The following is a 20,512-nucleotide window of genomic DNA, read 5'->3' as shown; positions in this document are numbered from 1 at the left end:
GATTATATAATCAAAGTTTCTCTGTGTACAAGTCTCAAACTGTCGCGAAGCCTGAGGCGTCGTTCCCTCCATGAATGGCTTTGTACAGAAAGAAGACTAAGAAATCTTACCCCGCACAGGGGCAATGGAGCCACACCAGGAGCAAAATGGGGTGGTAGAGTCTAGGGATGTTACAAATGGACAATTTTTAAACGTTTAAACTGCAAAAGAAATACAAATATAAGCAATAAGAAATAATCTTATCTTGTACAATAATGGTCTTATTACGTACACTACTGTTCAAAAGTTTGGGGTCACTTAGAAATGTTCTTATTTTTTTAAAGAAAAGCATTTTTTTTTGTCCAATAAAATAAATTGATCAGAAATACAGTGTAGACATTGTTAATGTTGTAAATGACTATTGTAGCTGGAAACAGCTTTTTCTTTGCAACTCTGCCTAGAAGGCCAGCATTCTGGAGTCGCCTCTTCACTGTTGACGTTGAGACTGGTGTTTTRCGGGTACTTTTTAATGAAGCTGCCAATTGAGGACTTGTGAGACGTCTGTTTTAAAGGTCGACCGATTATGATTTTTCAAAGGCGATACCGATACTGATTATTGGAGGACCAAAAAAAGCCGATACCGATTAATCGACCGAGTTTTTAAAATGTATTTGTAATAATGACAATTACATACGAGCCTGCTGGTGCCTACCATTGCTCAGTCAGACTGCTCTATCAAATCATAGACTTAATTATAACATAATAACACACAGAAATACAAGCCATAGGTCATTAATATGGTAGAATCTGGAAACTATCATCTCGAAAACAAAATGTTTATTCTTTCAGTGAAATACGGAACAATTCAGTATTTTATCTAACGGGTGTCATCCATAAGTCTAAATATTCCTGTTACATTGCACAACCTTCAATGTTATGTCATAATTACGTAAAATTCTGGCAAATTAGTTTGCAACGAGCCAGGCGGCCCAAACTGTTGCATATACCCTGACTCTGCGTACAATGAACGCTTTTTTCGCAAATGCGCTTTTGTTAAATCATCCCACGTTTGGCGAAGTTGGCTGTCTTTGTTAGGAAGAAATTGTCTTCACACAGTTTGCAACGAGCCAGGCGGCCCAAACTGCTGCATATACCCTGACTCTGTTGCAAGAGAAGTGACACAATTTCCCTAGTTAAAATAAATTCATGCTAGCAGGCAATATTAACTAAATATTWAGGTTTAAAAATATATACTTGTGTATTGATTTTAAGAAAGGCATTGATGTTTATGGTTAGGTACACGTTGGAGCAACGACAGTCCTTTTTCGCGAATGCGCACCGCATCGATTATATGCAATGCAGGTCACGCTAGTTAAACTAGTAATATCATCAACCATGTGTAGTTAACTAGTGATTATGATTGATTGTTTTTTATAAGATAAGTTTAATGCTAGCTAGCAACTTACCTTGGCTTCTTACTGCATTCGCGTAACAGGCAGGCTCCTCGTGGAGTGCAATGTAAGGCAGGTGGTTAGAGCGTTGGACGAGTTAACCGTAAGGTTGCAAGATTGAATCCCCGAGCTGACAAGGTAAAAATCTGTCGTTATGCCCATGAACAAGGCAGATAACCCACCGTTCCTAGGCCGTTATTGAAAATAAGAATGTGTTCTTAACTGACTTGCCTAGTTAAATAATGGTGTAAAAAAATGCCCCAATTAATCGGCCAATCCGATTAATCGGTCGACTTCTAGTCTATTTCTCAAACTAGACACTCTAATGTACTTGTCCTCTTGCTAAGTTGTGTTCCGGGGCCTCCCACTCCTCTTTCTATTCTGGTTAGAGCCAGTTTGGCTGTTCTGTGAAGGGAGTAGTACACAGCGTTGTACGAGATCTTCAGTTTCTTGGCAATTTCTAGCATTGAGTAGTCTTCATTTCTCAGAACAAGAATAGAGTGACGAGTTTCAGAAGAAAGTTCTTTGTTTCTGGCCATTTTGAGCCTGTGATCGAACCCACAAATGCTGATGCTCCAGATACTCAACTAGTCTAAAGAAGGACAGTTTTATTGCTTCTGTAATCAGCACAGTTTTTAGCTCTGCTAACATAATTGCAAAAGGGTTTTCTAATGATCAATTAGCCTTTTAAAATAATAAACTTGGATTAGTTAACACAMCGTGCCATTGGAACACAGGAGTGATGGTTGCTGATAATGGGCCTCTGTACGCCTACGTAGAGCCTACGTAGATATTCCATTAAAACAAATCTGCCGTTTCCAGCTACAATAGTCATTTACAACATTAACAATGTCTACACTGTATTTCTGATACATTTTATGTTATTTTAATGGACCAAAAATTAGCTTTTCTTTAAAAAACAAGGACATTTCTAATTGACCACAAACTTTTGAACAGTAGTGTATGTATGACCACTAGGGCCGGGCAATGAAGTTATATCTACCACAACCCTTTGGAGACTTAGAACACAGCTACAGTAACATGTCAATAGCGACAATTGATAACTTTTCAGATAATAAAAAAATGTGCCGCATCAGAAGAGTCGGTATCTTTTCAGACAGTAGAATTCTGCTCCGGCATATAATGTTCTATTGTTTCCCTGACAACAATAAATGTTGCTGATTGATGTGCTGCTGTGTTTTGTATGCTGTTTTTAATGGTAGTGTAGATAGATGTACTCTCTTTCTACTAAATGTATTGGTAAGTCGAGGTATTTAAAGAACTTTTAAGTACTTTTTTAGGAGGGCGTGGTTTGCCGGCAGGCAGCATGCAGGCTGCATGCAGCAACTTGAGATTATTTGATTGACAGTTATGGGTGCCTAGTGATGGAAGTTAGTCCCGCTTCAGAAGCAGCATTACTTTACAAATGCTGTGCATATCTCCAGAGAAGGTTTCGTGCCGGCAATTTAAAAAGCCGTAGTGTTGCCCACCCTAACAGACAAACAAACATGTTGTACCTGAGGCGCTTTTGATGGACCACAATCCATTATATCTGAAAAGGGTAATCGATACAGGCTACATGTAGCTGCAGTTTCATATTATGAAACAAAAACAACTCCAACCCACCAGGGCCGGCCCTGGCCGTTCTGCCGCCCTAGGCGAGACAAACAAATTGCCACCCCCTGCAAAATTACAATAGTCCCTATAAGAAAAATTACGTTGAAAAGAAATAAAATAAAATATGTATTTCTGGACATTTAGAATGCATATTTCCCTGGAGGTTGAAAAGGTGCCTTTTATGGACGTTGAAAGTACGTATTTTCAACTTTAATTCAGAACCAAATTAATTTTGTATTTTATTTTACGAATGCCCATCCATGTGGTAGGCCCAACGTTTGTAAAACAGGCTGTTGCATTGGCTTTATTAATCCTGATTCCTGTGACTAATCCATTTGGCTATTTAACCTCTGAATATCAGCTACCCAACTTCATCAGGAGTTATCCTGAGCCTATTTGCAATGTGTTTACACAGCGAGAAATGCAGAAGTGTTTTCCTTTTCGCTATGATCAGCTCGTCAAAAATGTACGGATACAATCTTGAAACCCATGATTATGACATTTTAGCCCACAGGAGGATTCTCCTGGACAGCAGTTATGAGTAGGCTGGTTGTCCATTCCATAAAGTCCATTTTCCTTTGACCTATCCTGTTTTCAAGACATGTTGTTTGTTACAATTTCAGTGCAGTTTTTTATTTGATTGGGTGCCATTTAGTTTAGGTTCTTTGATCTCAGAAATCTGCATGCTGTAAAAAAAATGTCCATCTCATTACATTATCATACATTTCATCTCCACCCTGTAGACTACAGAAAAGGCCACATACTCTACAATATCCTATATCTGCTACATGATCTATGTTAGATCATTTTTTTGACGGAAAGCTGGTGGAGCGCCGCAGCGATGGGTGTCTCCAACAGAGAGGCACACTGGGAATGGACAARCAAAATATTTTGTGGCCCTGCCTTTGAGAAAGTGGGCACTGCTTATCACAGGGTGGCATCAGCGCTCACCTAAAAAGCCCATATGCCACTGGTTGAGAAAAACACTTTTGTGAGGCTTTACGTGTTGTTGGAGGTCAGTTTAGCTCAGAAAATGCCGACCTCGTCAATTTTCCGCCATAGTCGGCCGCCTAATCCTGCCTAATGAGCAGGCCGGCCCTGCCACCCACTCAGTAACGAAGAGTACCCCGTGCTCGCAAGACTGTCCTGAAGATACCTCTGTATCTCGGCGACATCGGTCTCAGATATCCTACAGGCAACAGACCGAAGACTGAAGACACACTTGTGTCATTAGCAAAGAGAAAGGGCAGGTAGCCCAGTGTCAGGGAGAGAGAGGAGGAGCAGGCAGAACCACGTGCATATGTCTTGGTAATATGCATCTCGCAATGTCTTGTCGCGCATGCCTCGCAAATTCACCAAAGAGGCCTAAAGTTAGCCTTTTTCTCTCTGGTTTTATTGAAATTTACACAACTGTCCACAGTCTAGTTAGGCTATAACACCAAAAATAATATGTTTTGTGATAACTGCACTGTGATTTTAATTGTATGGGGGAAACATTGTTTCGGGGATTAGGAAGTTTTCTTAACGTTAAGGATCTCACCTTGGTTTAAACGTTTCAAGTGGTCACACCACTAGTAGGTACCCCTCTAATCATCGCCATTGTAGCTTTCGATACATGAACCTGGCAGTACTCAAACACGTGCCAGAAACCTATCCTTGAGGAATATAAAGAAACAATGGTTTTTTTTATGACTAATTATGTTCTAAAATGCCAGTCCTAACGAACAAAAACATTCGTGGAGGCTATCTGCGGAACGTTACCATTCCAAGCTATAAGAGAGACGGCGAAAAACAATCTGTCCTATATAATGCGGTCACTACTAACAGAGTACAGTAGGATTATAATAACCCAGTGACCCAAAGCCTCAGTGTCAGTCAATGTTTTTAGCAACAGAGCATTTTCCACTGCCTCTCCCAGGCCCTGTGACCTCCTGCTCCACCTCAGACTGATTCTCCACTAAGCATTCTGGATGCCTTCAGCTGAGACAGGAAACCCACTGGCCGAGAGGAAGAGGCCATTAAGAGGGGGAGGGGGGGGACTGAACGATATCTAGGACAGACGACCTAAAAGTCMATTTTAGCCAGCCGGGAGCCTTTGCCTCAGCATGATGTTTTCAAAGGTTGTCTCAATGTTTAATTTAGACGTGCGTTTACCCACCAAGAGAGTATCAGTGAATCAGACTACACTGCCCAGCCAATCGTAGACGTTTTTGTATTTTTTATTCAGACAATGATTAACAACAAATGCACTCCTTCTCTCCTACAGTTTTGAGATTAGTGGCCTCCCACAGTTCCCACAAAATTGATCATATGTAAATTATGAAGACTTGTGGTGTGGAAAACCCAAGAGAGAYGGCGAGTTAACCGCGGCCATCTTGAAATAGAGCATTAGCCTTGAAAACCCTTTAAAAATATTTCCAGAGGCCCATTGAAAGGGAAAGAAAGAAATGAACAAGCAGGGGCCTCCAGTCTGAACATGCCAAAGAGGCCTTTTCATTCAATTACTATAAATGGAGGAAGCTGACCTACAATTTCCACTTGAGTCATCGCAGACATCACTTCATATGGCCTGAAACTCTGCTGTGCAGTCATGGCATTATCATTGTTCTCCTCATGTGGCACAGATAAGCACAGGCGCAACGAGAGGAACTTGAGCCAACAACTTCAGCTCCTTGCAGTAGCAGACGTGGTCACTAGCTACACAGTGAACTGCTAACACAAGTCAGCGTGACTAACGTTGCACACACCTTCCACAAAGATTGTTTTATTTTAACTGCAGGCAAGTGTGGGGGGGGGGGGGGGGGGTGCAACAGTACGAGCATGGACGGCAGGGGTCTGAACAGAGAGGGACTGCTAAACAACCAACAACTGATGCATTCATCAGCGCCAGGGATGCAGCTCTGAGTACAGGCCTCGGAGCCAGCTGCTGCTCGTTACGAAACTGGATAGTAGCCAGGAGAGACACAGCCCTATGTACAATGAGGAACTGTTTTCAGATGACAAATGAGGCAGGGTGTGTGTACGTGTGTTTGAAGTGGGGGGGTGGTGGTTACAGGTTCTGGCCCATGGACCTGGTTCTGAGCGTCAGCATCTCAAATGTATCAAGTTCTTAGCGATCCACCATCTTTAATTCATAAGATCCAAAAGATAAACAGAAAGCCAAGCTCATCTCCTCTGGCCTGCTGTAAACCCCCACTCGACAAAACGCCTGTACAACAGCTGCAGAGGTCTTGGCTCCAAAAGCGAAAACTGCAGCCTTCCAAACACAAGTACGTGGAACGAGAGACTGCTTAAACCATCTGTAGAAAAATATGTTTTTTTTCTCCAAAGCTCCAGTTGCCTTTTCATTTTGAAAAATGTTTGCTGCTAATATTGATTACATTAGGTAAATGTTAGTGAACAGTGGAAAGATGCTGTAGTCCAGTGGTTATTGAGAAAGGAAATGCAGATGGTAGTTGGTATTTATTAAGGCAGTACAAAGCAAACTGTAGCCTACCCGGAGTCAGGTTTATTTGTTGGGGGAAGCGGAATTATGTAATTGATACAGAATTTCTCCCTCCAATTTATACGCCATTTTTCTCCGTGCACGGCACCCTGACATGAGAAGCGGCATCAAACGTGCAACTGGAAAACAATTACATAAACATCCAAAACAATTAATTTGCAAAGTGTTTATCCTGGCGGCACAAGCATGAACAGTTTTTGCCTGAACTTGTCCTCACCTGAATTTCAAACATGGGAGAGACCTTCCAGTCAGACCTGCTGTGGTTACTGAATGAGAGCGGAGCGCAAACAAAGATTACACTGAAAGGGATACACTCAAGGCCCTTCAGTACGGCCTAGCATTACAGTCTACAATCCAACAGTCCTATCAAGCCACCTTCATGAAAACGCATCATGAGCTGCAGGAATACATCCAAAGATGATTTACGGGAAACACTGCAGAGCCTGGAGACAGATGAGCGGAGATTTCCAGCCAATGAAACACTGTATCGTACTCCAGATATACTTTGAATGGAGCGAGGGCCAGAGCATAGTGGTATGAGATTAAGAAAGCAGCATATCCCGAGTGCCTATGCTCAACCTCACTCTTTGACCCACAATGGGTCACTATATCTACAGCTGGGTTTCACTGCGACATGAAACCTCCTTATTGCATGCAGCTGCACCAATGACTACCTTCATTAAACGTATGGAGATAAAAATACTACCATGTTTTACAACTAAGGGCCAGACATTTTTCCTGACCACATGCCTAGTTACCAGAAAGAACAGTCTTGTTTCGGTTACGGTCTTGCCATGACTGAACTCTTAGTGACCTCATTTGGCCCACTCTCCATGATTTCCTGTTCTCCTGCACAGTAATGTGTTCAGTCCTGGATGCCAATCATGTTTTATTAGCCACTTCAAATAAACCTGTATCTGCTACTGGTGTGCAGTCTGGAACCATTTTGGTCAGCATGTCCACACAACAGATTTAAAGCTCAGCCCATGGAATTTTCACCGAGCTCGCTGTAAAATCAGGTACTTGCAAATGTATTCTTGGCATGCAAGTCGGCGGCAGTATGGGATACCACCCTGTCTTTAGCAAAAGTCACCCCCTGTTGCAAGGCGAACCGCTGGCGTGCCAGCAATTACAGGGCATTTATTTTCCTTAAATCAAATGAACACCTAGTTAAAGATCTTCTCTATCGAAACGAGAACCGACATACCTCTCTACACAGAAACAAAATAAGAATACTAATCTTGTGTATGAAACCGGGATCGTTGGAAGAGGCCTTGCTGCATACGAAAGGCCCCCACCTAGGAGGCAAAGAGACCCAATTCTTCAACCATGTCTCGAGTCACATTTCTGCAGTGCAGCACCAAAGATGTTATAGACCTGTAATTTGCTTGGCTGTCAGACAGCTCGTGGTAAATACAGCATTCAGGGGTATTATGGTTGTCTTCAGTGCAGCCAAAGTATCAGCTCAACACGCAGACCCAGAGGTTAACCAGCATACAGGAATACAGACCGGATGCACAATCTGCATGTCTAAACACCAACTCAGGTGTTAACAGCAACTGGCCTGTTAAGATATTAGCTAATTATAACCTATATCTAAATATGGTTAACAATTAGATGGCCTCAATAGTATTAGAGACTTTGCAATCAAAACCAACATATCTAAATAGTCACTAGTCCAACCAAATACTATCATTTTAAGTATATTTTAGTCAGTTGAGGCTATGCATCCTGTAAGCAATACGTTCTTAGAAAAATAGGTGGTCCACATTTCTAGCAGTAAGTTATTTGAAAAGTCACTTCCACTTCTAATGATTTTACCCATACTACATCCAAGCATCCTGCATCAAAGACAATGATAGTCAGTCCAAACACCGCCTTCGTCCCTCTTCTGGGAGCATTCCACTCCTGGCACAGAATAAATAAACAGTCCTAGATGCTTTATAGCTGTATTTGTGTTGTCAGCAGGCCAGAATACAGTATATTGAGGTCCCTCAAGTGAGGCCTCTCCATTTGCTCAAATAGTAAGAAAAACAATTCCCAGGATATAGATGTTAAGAGTGCTGTGACCTTCTTGCTGAGGGGCCCTATGCTCTGCAGCCCCTCGTAGCCACACTTCGGTCTGCGGGCAAGAGCTGGTCTGAGAGCCGTGGTGGGGGCTGGAGAGTGGGGCAAGCCCACTTCAAACAGGACTGCTATTTTAATTCCTGGTCAGTGGTGGTAAATCAGGCCTGTCACCTGGCCTTGGTGCAGAGAAAGGTCCATTCATGGCTGGAGCTGCGGAGGAGGAGAAGGAGGCACAGCTCCTCACTAGGGTGGGCTTGAGCCTCACTCTGAAGATATGTGAGAGAAATAAACAAAAACACACACCTACCCGAAACCGGCCCGTATAAAATACAGCAGATATCTTGACTTGCCAGTCAGTATATCAGCAATGTTCAGAATTGTACAATAATATCATTGTCGATTGATGGTCTTTTTAATCCACTATCCAGAGTCGGGAACAGATGAAGATTGTCAATATCTCAAAAGACGGTCTTAAATCAAGATGACTGCAGGTCTCAATCTCAAACGAATGAGGGAAATGGCACCATCTAATAAGATGTTTTTTAGGGTGGAGGATGGTTTAAGAGAAGGGATGTGGCATAAATACTGATACACAAGCGTGGGGGGAGTTGATGTAAAGGTACGTATGTTGTAGACATTAGCTATGGGAAAGATTTGTGCTCAAGAGTCCAATGGATAAATCTCAATCAAATAAATGAGGTGGGCAGAATAATGTCCCCTGGATGGGTTTAGGCTTTCAACCACCATTCCTGGGTGAGTAACTGAAATATGCCCGTCTTAAAATTCAGTTGCTATACATAGCCAAAAGGAAAATACCATAATGTGTGTGTGTGTGTGTGTGTGTGTGTGTGTGTGTGTGTGTGTGTGTGTNGTGTGTGTGTGTGTGTGTGTGTGTGTGTGTGTGTGTGTGTGTGTGTGTGTGTGTGTGTGTGTGTCAGCCAAACTTTATTTTGACAGATGGTACCCATTACCGTTCAGTGACACTTCTTTGATATGGAGATCACGCAGGAATGCATCATGCATTTTGAATGAGTTTCCACCTGATTAGTCAGTCATTTTCAATGACGACCTCAATGTTTCAGCATCAACAGGGTGCACACTGCTAACAACGAGTGCAGGGCAAACAGATAGCGGGACAATCGAACAGTCCACGAAGAGGCTGCTTTAGCTTAAATCTTCAATAGACTAGTGTATATCAATCCCGACAATAAACAGAACATTTCTTCAAAAAGTAGGACCTTTCTTCTTTGGAGAGACTGAAGCGTGTTAAATGTCTTAAGATAGCTGTTACATTAGTGGTTGAACAGACTTTTTTTCAGCGGTATTGTGCTAAGCTACCATCTTTAACCCTGATCTTGTTAACCTTCAGGCCAAATTTATTGCAAACTCTTGAGATATTCCACACGTATTAGCTCGAGTTGTTAAAGCGATGAAGATATCTGCAGCTGGGAAAAAATGGGTCTGCTTCTGTTTAAAAGGCTTTTCCATGTCCCGCCAGGCCCCCTTTCTCCCTGCTCTCCTTTTKCCGAAGGCCCAGTTAAATTGGCACAGATTCCACCCAGCTCACAACCAGAATCACTTCCTAAGTGTTTCCACCTCACTTGCCCAACGATGGCCTTACAGTAGCACAAGAAAACACAGGGGGGAAAGTCAACCATGCTACAATAGGCCGCCTGACACACAATGTAAAAGAGCAGCCTTGCAACACACGTACAACCTTTATGTGCCTTCTTCCGGCAGACGTTCACAGAGCGTACAGTACACCGCCATCATAGAGGGTTTGTGAAATGGACTCTGTACAATCGGACCTAAAAGGATTCTTAAAAAAAAAAATGAATTTCTTTAAGCCTCTTCACAGATGGCACGTTCGTTTGTTTGTGTAGCATTAGCAGAGCGGACGTGATGCTGCTGGCTAGTCGGTGGCTCACTCTTCCTGCATGGTCTCTGAAGTGTTGAGACTTCCCAAAGCACATTCCTCTCGGAGAGAGAGAGAGAGATAGAGACATGGAATAACAGTTGAGCAAGTACTTAATACAAGTAAGTCCAAGTTTGCTCCTCAGGTAGAAAAGTAAAAGTCATCCTTAATAACGGAATTCCTTTTGAGTTCAAAGCCATGCAAAACTGTGCTTCCCATACTGAGATGACAAATATAGGATCATTTACAAGGATCATTTGAGCTGGATGGTGGCCCACCCAATGCTTTAGCTTCGAAATTACCTTTCCGTCAGAAGTTGTCCTCCAAAGGCAATCTTTACTATATTCATGCGACCACAAAGTTCACACAACCACAAAACAGTGCGTACTGGTCTTCAAACACCTCCTCCACTCAGGACAAAAGGGTTATTTCCAATAGTCACATTCGGTTGCTTGGCAGATAGTGTAACGCATGACTCTGCCAACAAACTGGCCTTGTAAACAATATGGAGGAGTATTTTTTGTGTATGCTTGGCCTCAACAAGTCTTTTGGTCTATTTTGGTCATGCGCTACAGGATTTGTAAGTATTCTCACAGCGGTTATAGTAAGCCAGTGTGTCTAATGGAAGATAAAGTAAGTGTGTATGTGTGTAGAGGGGCTGCAGAGCTGAATGGTAGCTGACGGCATGTAAAACACAAGGCACTGAATACAGACAGAACAAAAATGAATAGTTTGAATGCATCAAGAGATTGGAGTTTGCATTCTGTGTAGTTCTGTGAATGTTACACCTATCACAGAGTCGCAATTCGGAAGCACAAGCCACTTTATCGGATGTGTAGACTTTGATTCTGTGACTGATGGTACAATAGCTGGGAACATTAAAAACACGTAACAGACAGGTAAAATGTACCTCCCTTTTTAATTCTGTGTGGTATTTACAGTGACAGTAGACATGGGTTTGTCCCTTATCAAAAAGACAACAAAAGGGAAAGAGGAGGGGAGTCAAAGCGAAAACACAAGAGATAACTGTTGTTTATCAGATTGTTCCATGGAGAATAATCCTCTCAATAAAACCATATCAAAACAACCAAAAGACAGGGCTGTCTGTTTAAGCAGCGAGCAGCTTGTAAGAAAGAATCCCAGTAATAATTAAAATCACTATTATGTCAGGAAGCAACTTCCTGATAAGGATTATCATGTGAGATTTAGATTGGTGGCATGTACCAGCGGTAATTCCATCACCAACCTTTGGTGTTGTCTCAAATGAAATCCGAGGATCTATGGTTGGAGGCAATCACAACATTCGGATACATTTCCGCTCAGGATGAATGGAATAACTGAAAAGTGTCAATCGTATGCAAATTGGACAAAGCCTTCCACTAGGGATGTGCATCTTTCCCTTTCAAGACGATTCTATACGTACACTACATGACCAAAAGTATGTGTGACTTAATTCCATTCAGCCACAAGAGCATTAGTGTGGCCGGGCACTGATGTTGGGCGATTAGGCCTGGCTCATAGTCGCTGTTCCAATTCATCCCAAAGGTGTTCGATGGGGTTAAGGTCAGGGCTCTGTGCAGGCCAGTCAAGTTCTTCCATACCAATCTCGACAAACCATCTCTGTATGGACCTCGCTTTGTGCACAGGGGCATTGTCTGAAACAGGAAAGGGCCTTCCCCAAACTGTTGCCACAAAGTTGGATGTACAGAATTGTCTAGAATGTCATTGTATGCTGTCGCGTTAAGATTTCCCTTCACTGGAACCAAGGGACCTAGCACAAACCATGAAAAAACAGCCCCAGACCATTACTACTCCTAAACCAAACTTTACAGTTGGCACTATGCAGTCGGGCAGGTTTTGTTCACCTAGCATCCGYCAAATCCAGATTCCTCCATTGGACTGCCAGATGGTGAAGCGTAATTCAATACTCCAGAAAAGGTGTTTCCACTGCTCCAGAGTCCAATGGAAGGGAGCTTTACACCACTCCAGCCAATGCTTGGCATTGCGATGGAAACCCATTTCATGAAGCTCTCGACGAACAGTTATTGTGCTGACATTGCTTCCAGAGGCAGTTTGGAACTCGGTAGTGAATGTTGCAACCAAGGACAGACGATTGTTACGCGCTTCAGCACTCGGCGGTCCCGTTCTGTGAGCTTGTGTGGCCTACCACTTTACGGCTGTGCCGTTGTTGCTCCTAGACGTTTTCACTTCATAATATAAGCCGTTGAACGGGGCAGCATAGGGAATAAAAATAAATGTTTTATTGCATGGTGCAAGATTGAATGCAATTCATTGATTATTGAATGTTATGATGGACACAGCTTGGTAGAACCAAAACACAGCCCCTGCTCAACAAACTGGAACTCGAGAACTAATCATTTGGGGTGCTGCAGTTCGCGAACGATATTGTGTTATTACCCTCATGCAATGTTTTACACCAAGTCTTTCATAATCTAGTCCAATTGCGGCCACAACTAGACCTTGTTTGAAATGCATCATAAATCATTTAGTTTGTACGCCTAGCAATCAACAAATGTACATTGTTTAAAGCACACTTGAACAACTCTGTCACAAATGACAGCTCTAATAAGCCCCTTGTAGTGAATGACATGTGAACGAGAAGCTTGTATAATCATGACTCTTTCGAGTTTTCAGTTCATCGTTCGCCGACAGGGGTCCTGCTTGCTCTGGGCGTTACTGACTGAAATGAACGAAATGAGTTGAAACATTCATTCTTTTGACTGAACGAGTTGAAGAGATCTGAATCAGTTAAAACAGCTGAACTTCCCATCACTAGTGTGTGTGTGTGTGTGTGTGTGTGTGTGTGTGTGTGTGTGTGTGTGTGTGTGTGTGTGTGTGTGTGTGTGTGTGTGTGCGTAAATTATGTATGTTGTGTATACTAAGTAGGCACCTGAGCTGAGCCATAAGGGAGACTAGGCATCTACCACCCTGCAGATTAAGTGTTTGAGCTAGTAATGTATCAATATTTACTGTTTACAAATGAACTATGACATTTCACCCCCCATCTCAAAATCGAAGGGTTTTGACCATTTGAAAGTTTTCACATAGTGATCTTCTCCTCTATCGCTTCGGCCATGCAGTGCGCCTCGCAAAAGTGATTGCGGTCCTCGTTATGAAATGATCAACTTTACCTTGTATGTCGAACAATTACCATATACACTCATTGTTTAAAGCAAAATTACCACAAAATTACCATATACACGGATTGTTTAAAGCAAAATTACCAAAACTATTGCTGATGGTAACCCCGAATAATCAAAATTAAATCTATTTGCAAGCCCCGTTCACCAGGTATAGCCAGATGAKAGTTGTCTCCTGTAGCGTACTTTAATCCGCCAAAACACATTTTCAACATAGATAGCAATAACCTAGCAAATTACATAGGTTGTCACTCAACTAATAAAGCCTATTATCACAAAATCCATGTAGCATTAGAATGCGGAAGGTGCCGTGCAGATGTGCAAGATCAGGAACAAACTGCCTGCCTCGCGTTGGTCAGCGCGCGAAGCTGGGCACAGTGCACAGTTTGACTAGGCTACTGATATTGCCTGGGGTTGTCCTGCATGCAAAATGATTTGGAGATCAATGATTGTCAACGGTTGTCACAGAAGATGAGAGGTATTTTCGGAAGGTTAGATAGAATGTAATATAAGCAACAACAAAAAATGTGAACCAGCTATTTGTAACCTTTGAATACATTTTCTGACAGACTCATGCTACATTTGGTTAGGTTTTGGGGTCCCAGGACTCCACTTGTGTCTTAAACATTTGAATCGGGGCGGATGAGCATCGGTGAATCATTACATCCCTACCTTCCTCTCAGATCCATTTCAACAATGTAGCTGTGTGTTCTGTAGATTGATGATGGTATGAAAAGGAGACATRGCAGAGCTATGATTCATCAGCTGCTATGTCATGTTAAATTAAGACTGTTGGGCAGTAGGTCCAGGTCACTGGTGTAAACTGGTTTAATAAGAAATGAATGCAACTGCAGACCTTCCAGCAACTGTTACATTTAATTGTCTCGATGCAATGCGTCCATTTTAATTTCATATCTATTTTATGTCCATCGGAATTAACATGCCTGGTCCACAATAGGTTCAAAATATCGATTAGGGGGAAAAAATCCTCTAGCAAATTCCTGTTCATGTTATCGACGTACAAAAGATAAGAGCTTCCGGCAGGTTTCCAAAACCCAAAGTTTGCTTTTGATCCCTATTCGATCCCAAGTCTTTAACTGAGATCCAAGTTAGTATTTTTACATAGCGCGTGTACATATATTAGAATCTCTCTAGACATTTATTGTGACGTGTTTGCCCAGCTACATTCATATTTGCAGTTATTTGTCAGAATATGTCAGCACATCTTCTTGTTCAAAAGTGCCAGCTTCCCTGCATTAACCCTGTGCCCAATGCCAGAAACACTCACCTAAACTAGCCTTGCATAGGAATTCTATTCAGAAAACTAATTGTTATTGCCAACCACTTTCTGAACAGAGCACAGAATGAGCAGAGCTGTTTAAACGGGGTTTTACATAATGTTTCAAGCAGCAACAGGAGGGCATCTGAATTCCCCACATGTTGTGGTTGGAGAGGTAAAGGGGACACACAACCGTGCAGGTTCTGCGGCGGGTATTACACCCACGCTCTCTCTTTCTGGTTTGATTAATGCTACGCCAGCCTCTCTGCTCATCGCCCAATAGTGGGCTGGTATTCTGACGACTAGATAATGGCTGCTAGTTCGACTTGTCATGGCGTACAGAGCAGTAGTCGTTTTCGTAAGGCGTCGTGATATTTAGACGTTCTGTGGCAGGCCCTAATCTTTTTAGCATTTGATGATGTTAAAATGTCTTCGGAATTAGCCTTTTCTGAGCCGGCTCGGCTGCAGAAAAGGCTGACATTTATCACAATACGCAATAGAAAAGTTTGTCTCGCGGAAGAACATGGCATAAACTGCTCAGTAAAAGTTTAAATATAAGTGAAAAGACTAGGCTTATGCTAGGATCGCCTTACAGAAAACACAAAGGAAATCCATATCTCTCTTGAAAAACATCAGATTAATGTATGCAAATAAAAGCAGTTAGAATTCTGTTTTCTTCTTCAAGGAGACAGACCAGTGTCAATACAAAATGCCAAATCCCCGTTAATTGTTTGTGTGGCCATGTGTTCTGTCTAAAGGGAACAACAATTATTTTGCAATACATTTTCCTCCTTTCGGTGATAAAACAAACACATTTTACAGTAATACCAAATACTGTACAAAAGCATCACCATATGGATCCCAGATATGGACCCCATCACCCTCTTCATTTGGGTGCCTGTATGAACTCACACATTTTTATTTAGTTTTTTACCTGTGAACAGTTTGGTGATGGCCTTGTTCTGGCGGCGWGCTGAGCAGATGAGAAGGAGCCAGGGCGGGAGGTACTCGTGGTGGCTGGCCAGTAGCTCAGCGATGGTCCTGGGGGTGTCTGAGCCTGAAGACCTCTGTTCTCCCTCACCCAGCTGACAGCCTTCGTCGATGGAGTCAACCAGGAGGAAGAGGGCCTGCTGAGGTGGCTTGGCACTCAAGAGTGGGAGGAGAACACACCTTTAGGGCGAGAGAGAAGAGGAGAGAGATTTAGAACTCTCTCTGTGCACCTAACGCTTTCCACCGCAAGCTGATGCTGTTGAAGAGAGGTGAGGATGATTGCCGACGTACATCAACAAAAATAGATTTAATGTCGGTCTAAGTCACACGTTTGACTRTATCTTAGTAACTGTCTCTCTATCCACAGTTCAGCTTTCAGGCCCTTGACAGGCCTTGACAGTGCAAATGCAAATCTTTAGGGAATTGAAACCTGCAGTTATAGATAACAGGTGACATGCCGCCCCCAAACGCTTCTGAAAAAAATACTGGGGAAAACACTGGACTGTATGTACTGCATACATACAGTCTGTATCCTAAATATTTGTTCTTAGCCGGGAGCTGAAATAACTGAATTTCAACTGAATTTCAATTGAAAACAGACAGAGCAGGTCCATATTAATCAAATGAAGACGTGACAGCTTACAAGGCCGACGACTGTCTGGAATAACCAGGAAAATCTTTTGAAAGTCGTTTAAAAAAAATCGCTGTCTGTGTTTGAGCCTACACACCCAAAAAAACAGCCTCAATACACTGTGAATAATGTACAGTATTAAACCACATCAATCCTTGTCTATACTCACAAACCCAAGGGTTTAAATGCTGCATTAACCTTGAAATAACATGAGCGTGCAAGCCAAAGGGAAAAGTGAAGACCCCATTTGCTCGAATGATAATGTGTATTATGACTGCGTGCATAAATGCCATGAAGCCAGCATTGTAGCCAGCATTGTATCTGTTCCCGTTTTATTTTCCCAACCTGCATGCTTGTGCTGGCAAAACGTCAGTGCCTGTGTACAGTACAGAGCTGCTACCCCCAGCCCGATTCCAGTCTTGAGACTGTTGTTTTGCTGTTGTAAATTACCGCCACCGCTAAAACAGCGCTTAGTTATGCATGTCCCTCGCTGATCAAATTGGAGCCTTTTAAACATTACTTTTAGTCAGACTGCAATTCCAATGCACGGGCTCAGCAAACACTTTCCAGCCAAACCTCCCCTCCAATCCTCTATTTTCCAACAGCTCAATTTCTCAAGTGCAAGAAAAGGAGGGTAGTGCGCAGTCATCAACCTGCAAGCTCCATCATTACATCGCTCCATCTCAGAGAAACATGGCCGATTGCTCTTTCTGACGGCTGCAGCCCCACGTCGAATCTGCAGCACAGACAGGAAAACCAGCCAAGAGGAATGYCAATCTGCAGAGTTTGTGTACGGCAAACAACTACAGCAATGCCGCCTGCAGATAAACAAATTCACCGAGACAGCAATGCGGGCCTTGTYAAAGACAAAGAGCTACTCTTTTCCTTAAAATCAACTGCTTTCAGAACTGTTGATAACTGACTTTCCTGCAGGAAGAAGGCAGGGGCTTGAAATGAGCACAACAATGGGCTGGGTGCCAGACTAACGTCCGAAGAACCTCAGCCAAATGATGAGTGTATTTGTGACGCATCCTTTGCCTCGTACGTTAACACTAACTATTTTGGTTGTTCTTATTCCGTCCTCGACATATGTAAATAGCCGGAGACCAATTATAATTTAGAGAAAGAAAGAGAATGTGATATGTCCCTAATGCACCCGCCATCTGTTGTGCTGCAGTCCCCATCTTCCACGGCCCGGCCACATTGTGCAATGTGGGCTTCGCTTTGAAGTTTCAGTTAAGATGTTTAGGCCGACAGGCAGCACCGGGCACCTTGCTCACGTCTTACACATTTACTGAGACGCTTTTATGGAGTGGGGGCCGAGCCTGAAATTTCCTTCATCATTCAATGGCGCAGGGAGACTGTGGCTCAGGTCCAATATACTGTGCATGTCCGGCCATGACACCATTCTATTCATGGAAAAGAACAGCAGGTGGGTCAACTACTCACTGCAGAGACCCCATTGAAAAGCAATAGCGACTAGCACAGGGCCCACTGGAAACCTGAATGAGGCTCTTTAATTAAGAAAATTAAGATTTCTTCATTTAAAGATTCCATTTGGAGAAAAAGCCTGCTCAGCTTCTTTGCCTTAGTCAGGAGAGCTTAGCAGAAAAAGACGGCATGACAACAGCTGACTCATGGCCCCATCAGGGGGTGGAGAATGAAAAAGCAACCAGCTCCCAATTTGGAAAATGCATATTATTAATTTATACATAAAGCATGGTGTAATTCCAATCATATTCTCCTAACGAATCAACCTGATAGAGACAATGTGAGGGGTTCTGCTGGGAGCAATGTGGATTCTGAGAATTTAGCAAAATGGCAGCCATGACACAGCAAGCGCTGTTACCCCATTGCATTAGCAATTCTCTCACTTCCTCCAAAATCAGAAAGGAACTCATTTTATTCCCTCTTGGATTGAGTGATTTCACAGACTTACATTGACGGTACATGTTTCTCAGCTTGTCATTGGTCAAGGACAGCGAAAACAAAACCGACAAGAAGTGGTGCAACAGAAATGTATGTAAGTGGTTACAAAGAGACTTCAGAGTGCTTCATGAAAAACRAAGCACTTTTCACACCGAACATATGCCATATTTATGCAGAGGTGAATTGGTAACATGCCAACTACGCTGGAATGAATAATGCTCGAATTTTGTCAAAGAGGAGTCAAGAACATACAGCAAAGTGTTTATAAAGTGATGGGGCTCTCAGACATGTCAACACAACACAATGTGAACTGGTGCTGCAGACRAAGTAAAACCATGTCTAAAAGCTCAAACAACTGCATCTCCACAACCCACAAGCCTCTGCAAGCAGAAAAACATTTTTTTACATTTTCTGACAAACTGGCATAAAGCTATTCGGCCCACATTTCATATCTCCATGGGCCCCCCCCCCCCTCCTCCCTGCAGTAGCGAGGATTAATGGATTGGTTGACTGGATTTACTGAATGTGTGCTTTTAAACAAAGCATTTTCTGAATTGCAGCATACTGTTTTTCTCAGGGGGAAAAAGTATGTATAAATGGTGTAAATGCTACTAAATTCAGCAAAAAAAGAAAACGTCCCTTTTTCAGGACCCTGTCTTTCAAAGATACTTCGTAAAAATAATGAAATAACTTCACAGATCGTCATTGTAAATGGTTTAAACACTGTTTCCCATGCTTTTTCAATGAACCATAAACAATTAATGAACATGCACCTGTGGAAAGACACGAACAGCTTACAGAYGGTAGGCAATTAAGGTCACAGTTACGAAAACTTAGGACACTAAAGAGGCCGTTCTACTGACTCTGAAAAACACCAAAAGAAAGATGCCCAGGGTCCCTGCTCATCTGCGTGAATGTGACGATTCACGGTTTTGTCTCATCAGGGGTGATGGTCGGATTCACGTTTATCGTCGAAGTAATGAGCGTTACACCGAGGCCTGTACTCTGGAGCGGGATCGATTTGGAGGTGGAGGGTCCGTCATGGTCTGGGGCATTGTGTCACAGCATCATCGGACTGAGCTTGTTGTCATTGCAGGCAATCTCAACGCTGTGCGTTACAGGGAAGACATCCTCCTCCCTCATGTGGTACTCTTCCTGCAGGCTCATCCTGACATAACCCCCAGCATGACAATGCCACCAGCCATACTGCTCATTCTGTGCATGGCAAATCTGATGCAGTCCATGAGCAGGAGATGTACTGCAGTACTTAATGCAGCTGGTGGCCACACCAGATACTGACTGTTACTTTTGATTTTGACCACCCCTTTGTTCAGGGACACATTATTCCATTCTGTTAGTCACATGTCTGTGGGACTTGTTCAGTTTATGTCTCAGTTGTTGAATCTTGTTAAGTTCATACAAATATTTACACATTGTTAAGTTGTTGCTAAAAATAAAATGCATTTGACAGTGACCAACACACACACACACACACACACACACACACACACACACACACACACACACACCACACACACACACACACACACACACACACACACACACAACCACACACACACACACACACACACACACACACACACACACACACACACACACAAGAACTAGACAAATTTAAACCTGTTTGCTTTTTCAGAGCATAACAAACAGTGATGTGGTGTTCTTTTTTTCATTTCCAGAACACATAATTTCTTAATGAAAGTTGATACCGAAATGTAGCCTATTGTACGATATAATTTTAGAACAGTGGTCACCAAATTGGCGTATCTCCAAGGCATTCCTAGTCGATCGCAAAACATTTCTATGAAAAACACAATGATAAAGACTTGCATTCCTGTCTTGCGCTGTTGGCAGTAGGTGCACTTGTTTCAGCAGCCCTGCGCGCCGGTAGGCAAAGTGTTTCATGTGTCTGAAGGTACAAACTCTGCATACTTGGCATGCCCAGAGAGCAAATCAAGTGCACATAT

At 42.7% G+C, this 20,512-nt stretch overlaps 1 protein-coding gene across 3 annotated transcripts in view; it reads right to left on the bottom strand.

Annotated features, from left to right (window-relative positions):
- Positions 1 to 20,512, bottom strand: part of LOC111967548 (ankyrin repeat domain-containing protein 50) — a 39,639-nt gene that overhangs the window by 7,430 nt on the left and 11,697 nt on the right. For all 3 annotated transcript variants that reach the window (XM_023992642.1, XM_023992643.1, XM_023992644.1), the window contains exon 3: positions 15,909 to 16,144. In XM_023992642.1, coding sequence (XP_023848410.1) covers positions 15,909 to 16,144 — 236 coding nt within the window. The remainder of the gene's footprint in view (positions 1 to 15,908; positions 16,145 to 20,512) is intronic.

This window comes from Salvelinus sp. IW2-2015, linkage group LG8 (genome assembly GCF_002910315.2).
Source record: "Salvelinus sp. IW2-2015 linkage group LG8, ASM291031v2, whole genome shotgun sequence".
NCBI lineage: Eukaryota > Metazoa > Chordata > Actinopteri > Salmoniformes > Salmonidae > Salvelinus > Salvelinus sp. IW2-2015.
The sequence above is the reverse complement of the archived record's forward strand: the minus strand, read 5'-3'. Positions and strand labels throughout refer to the sequence as shown.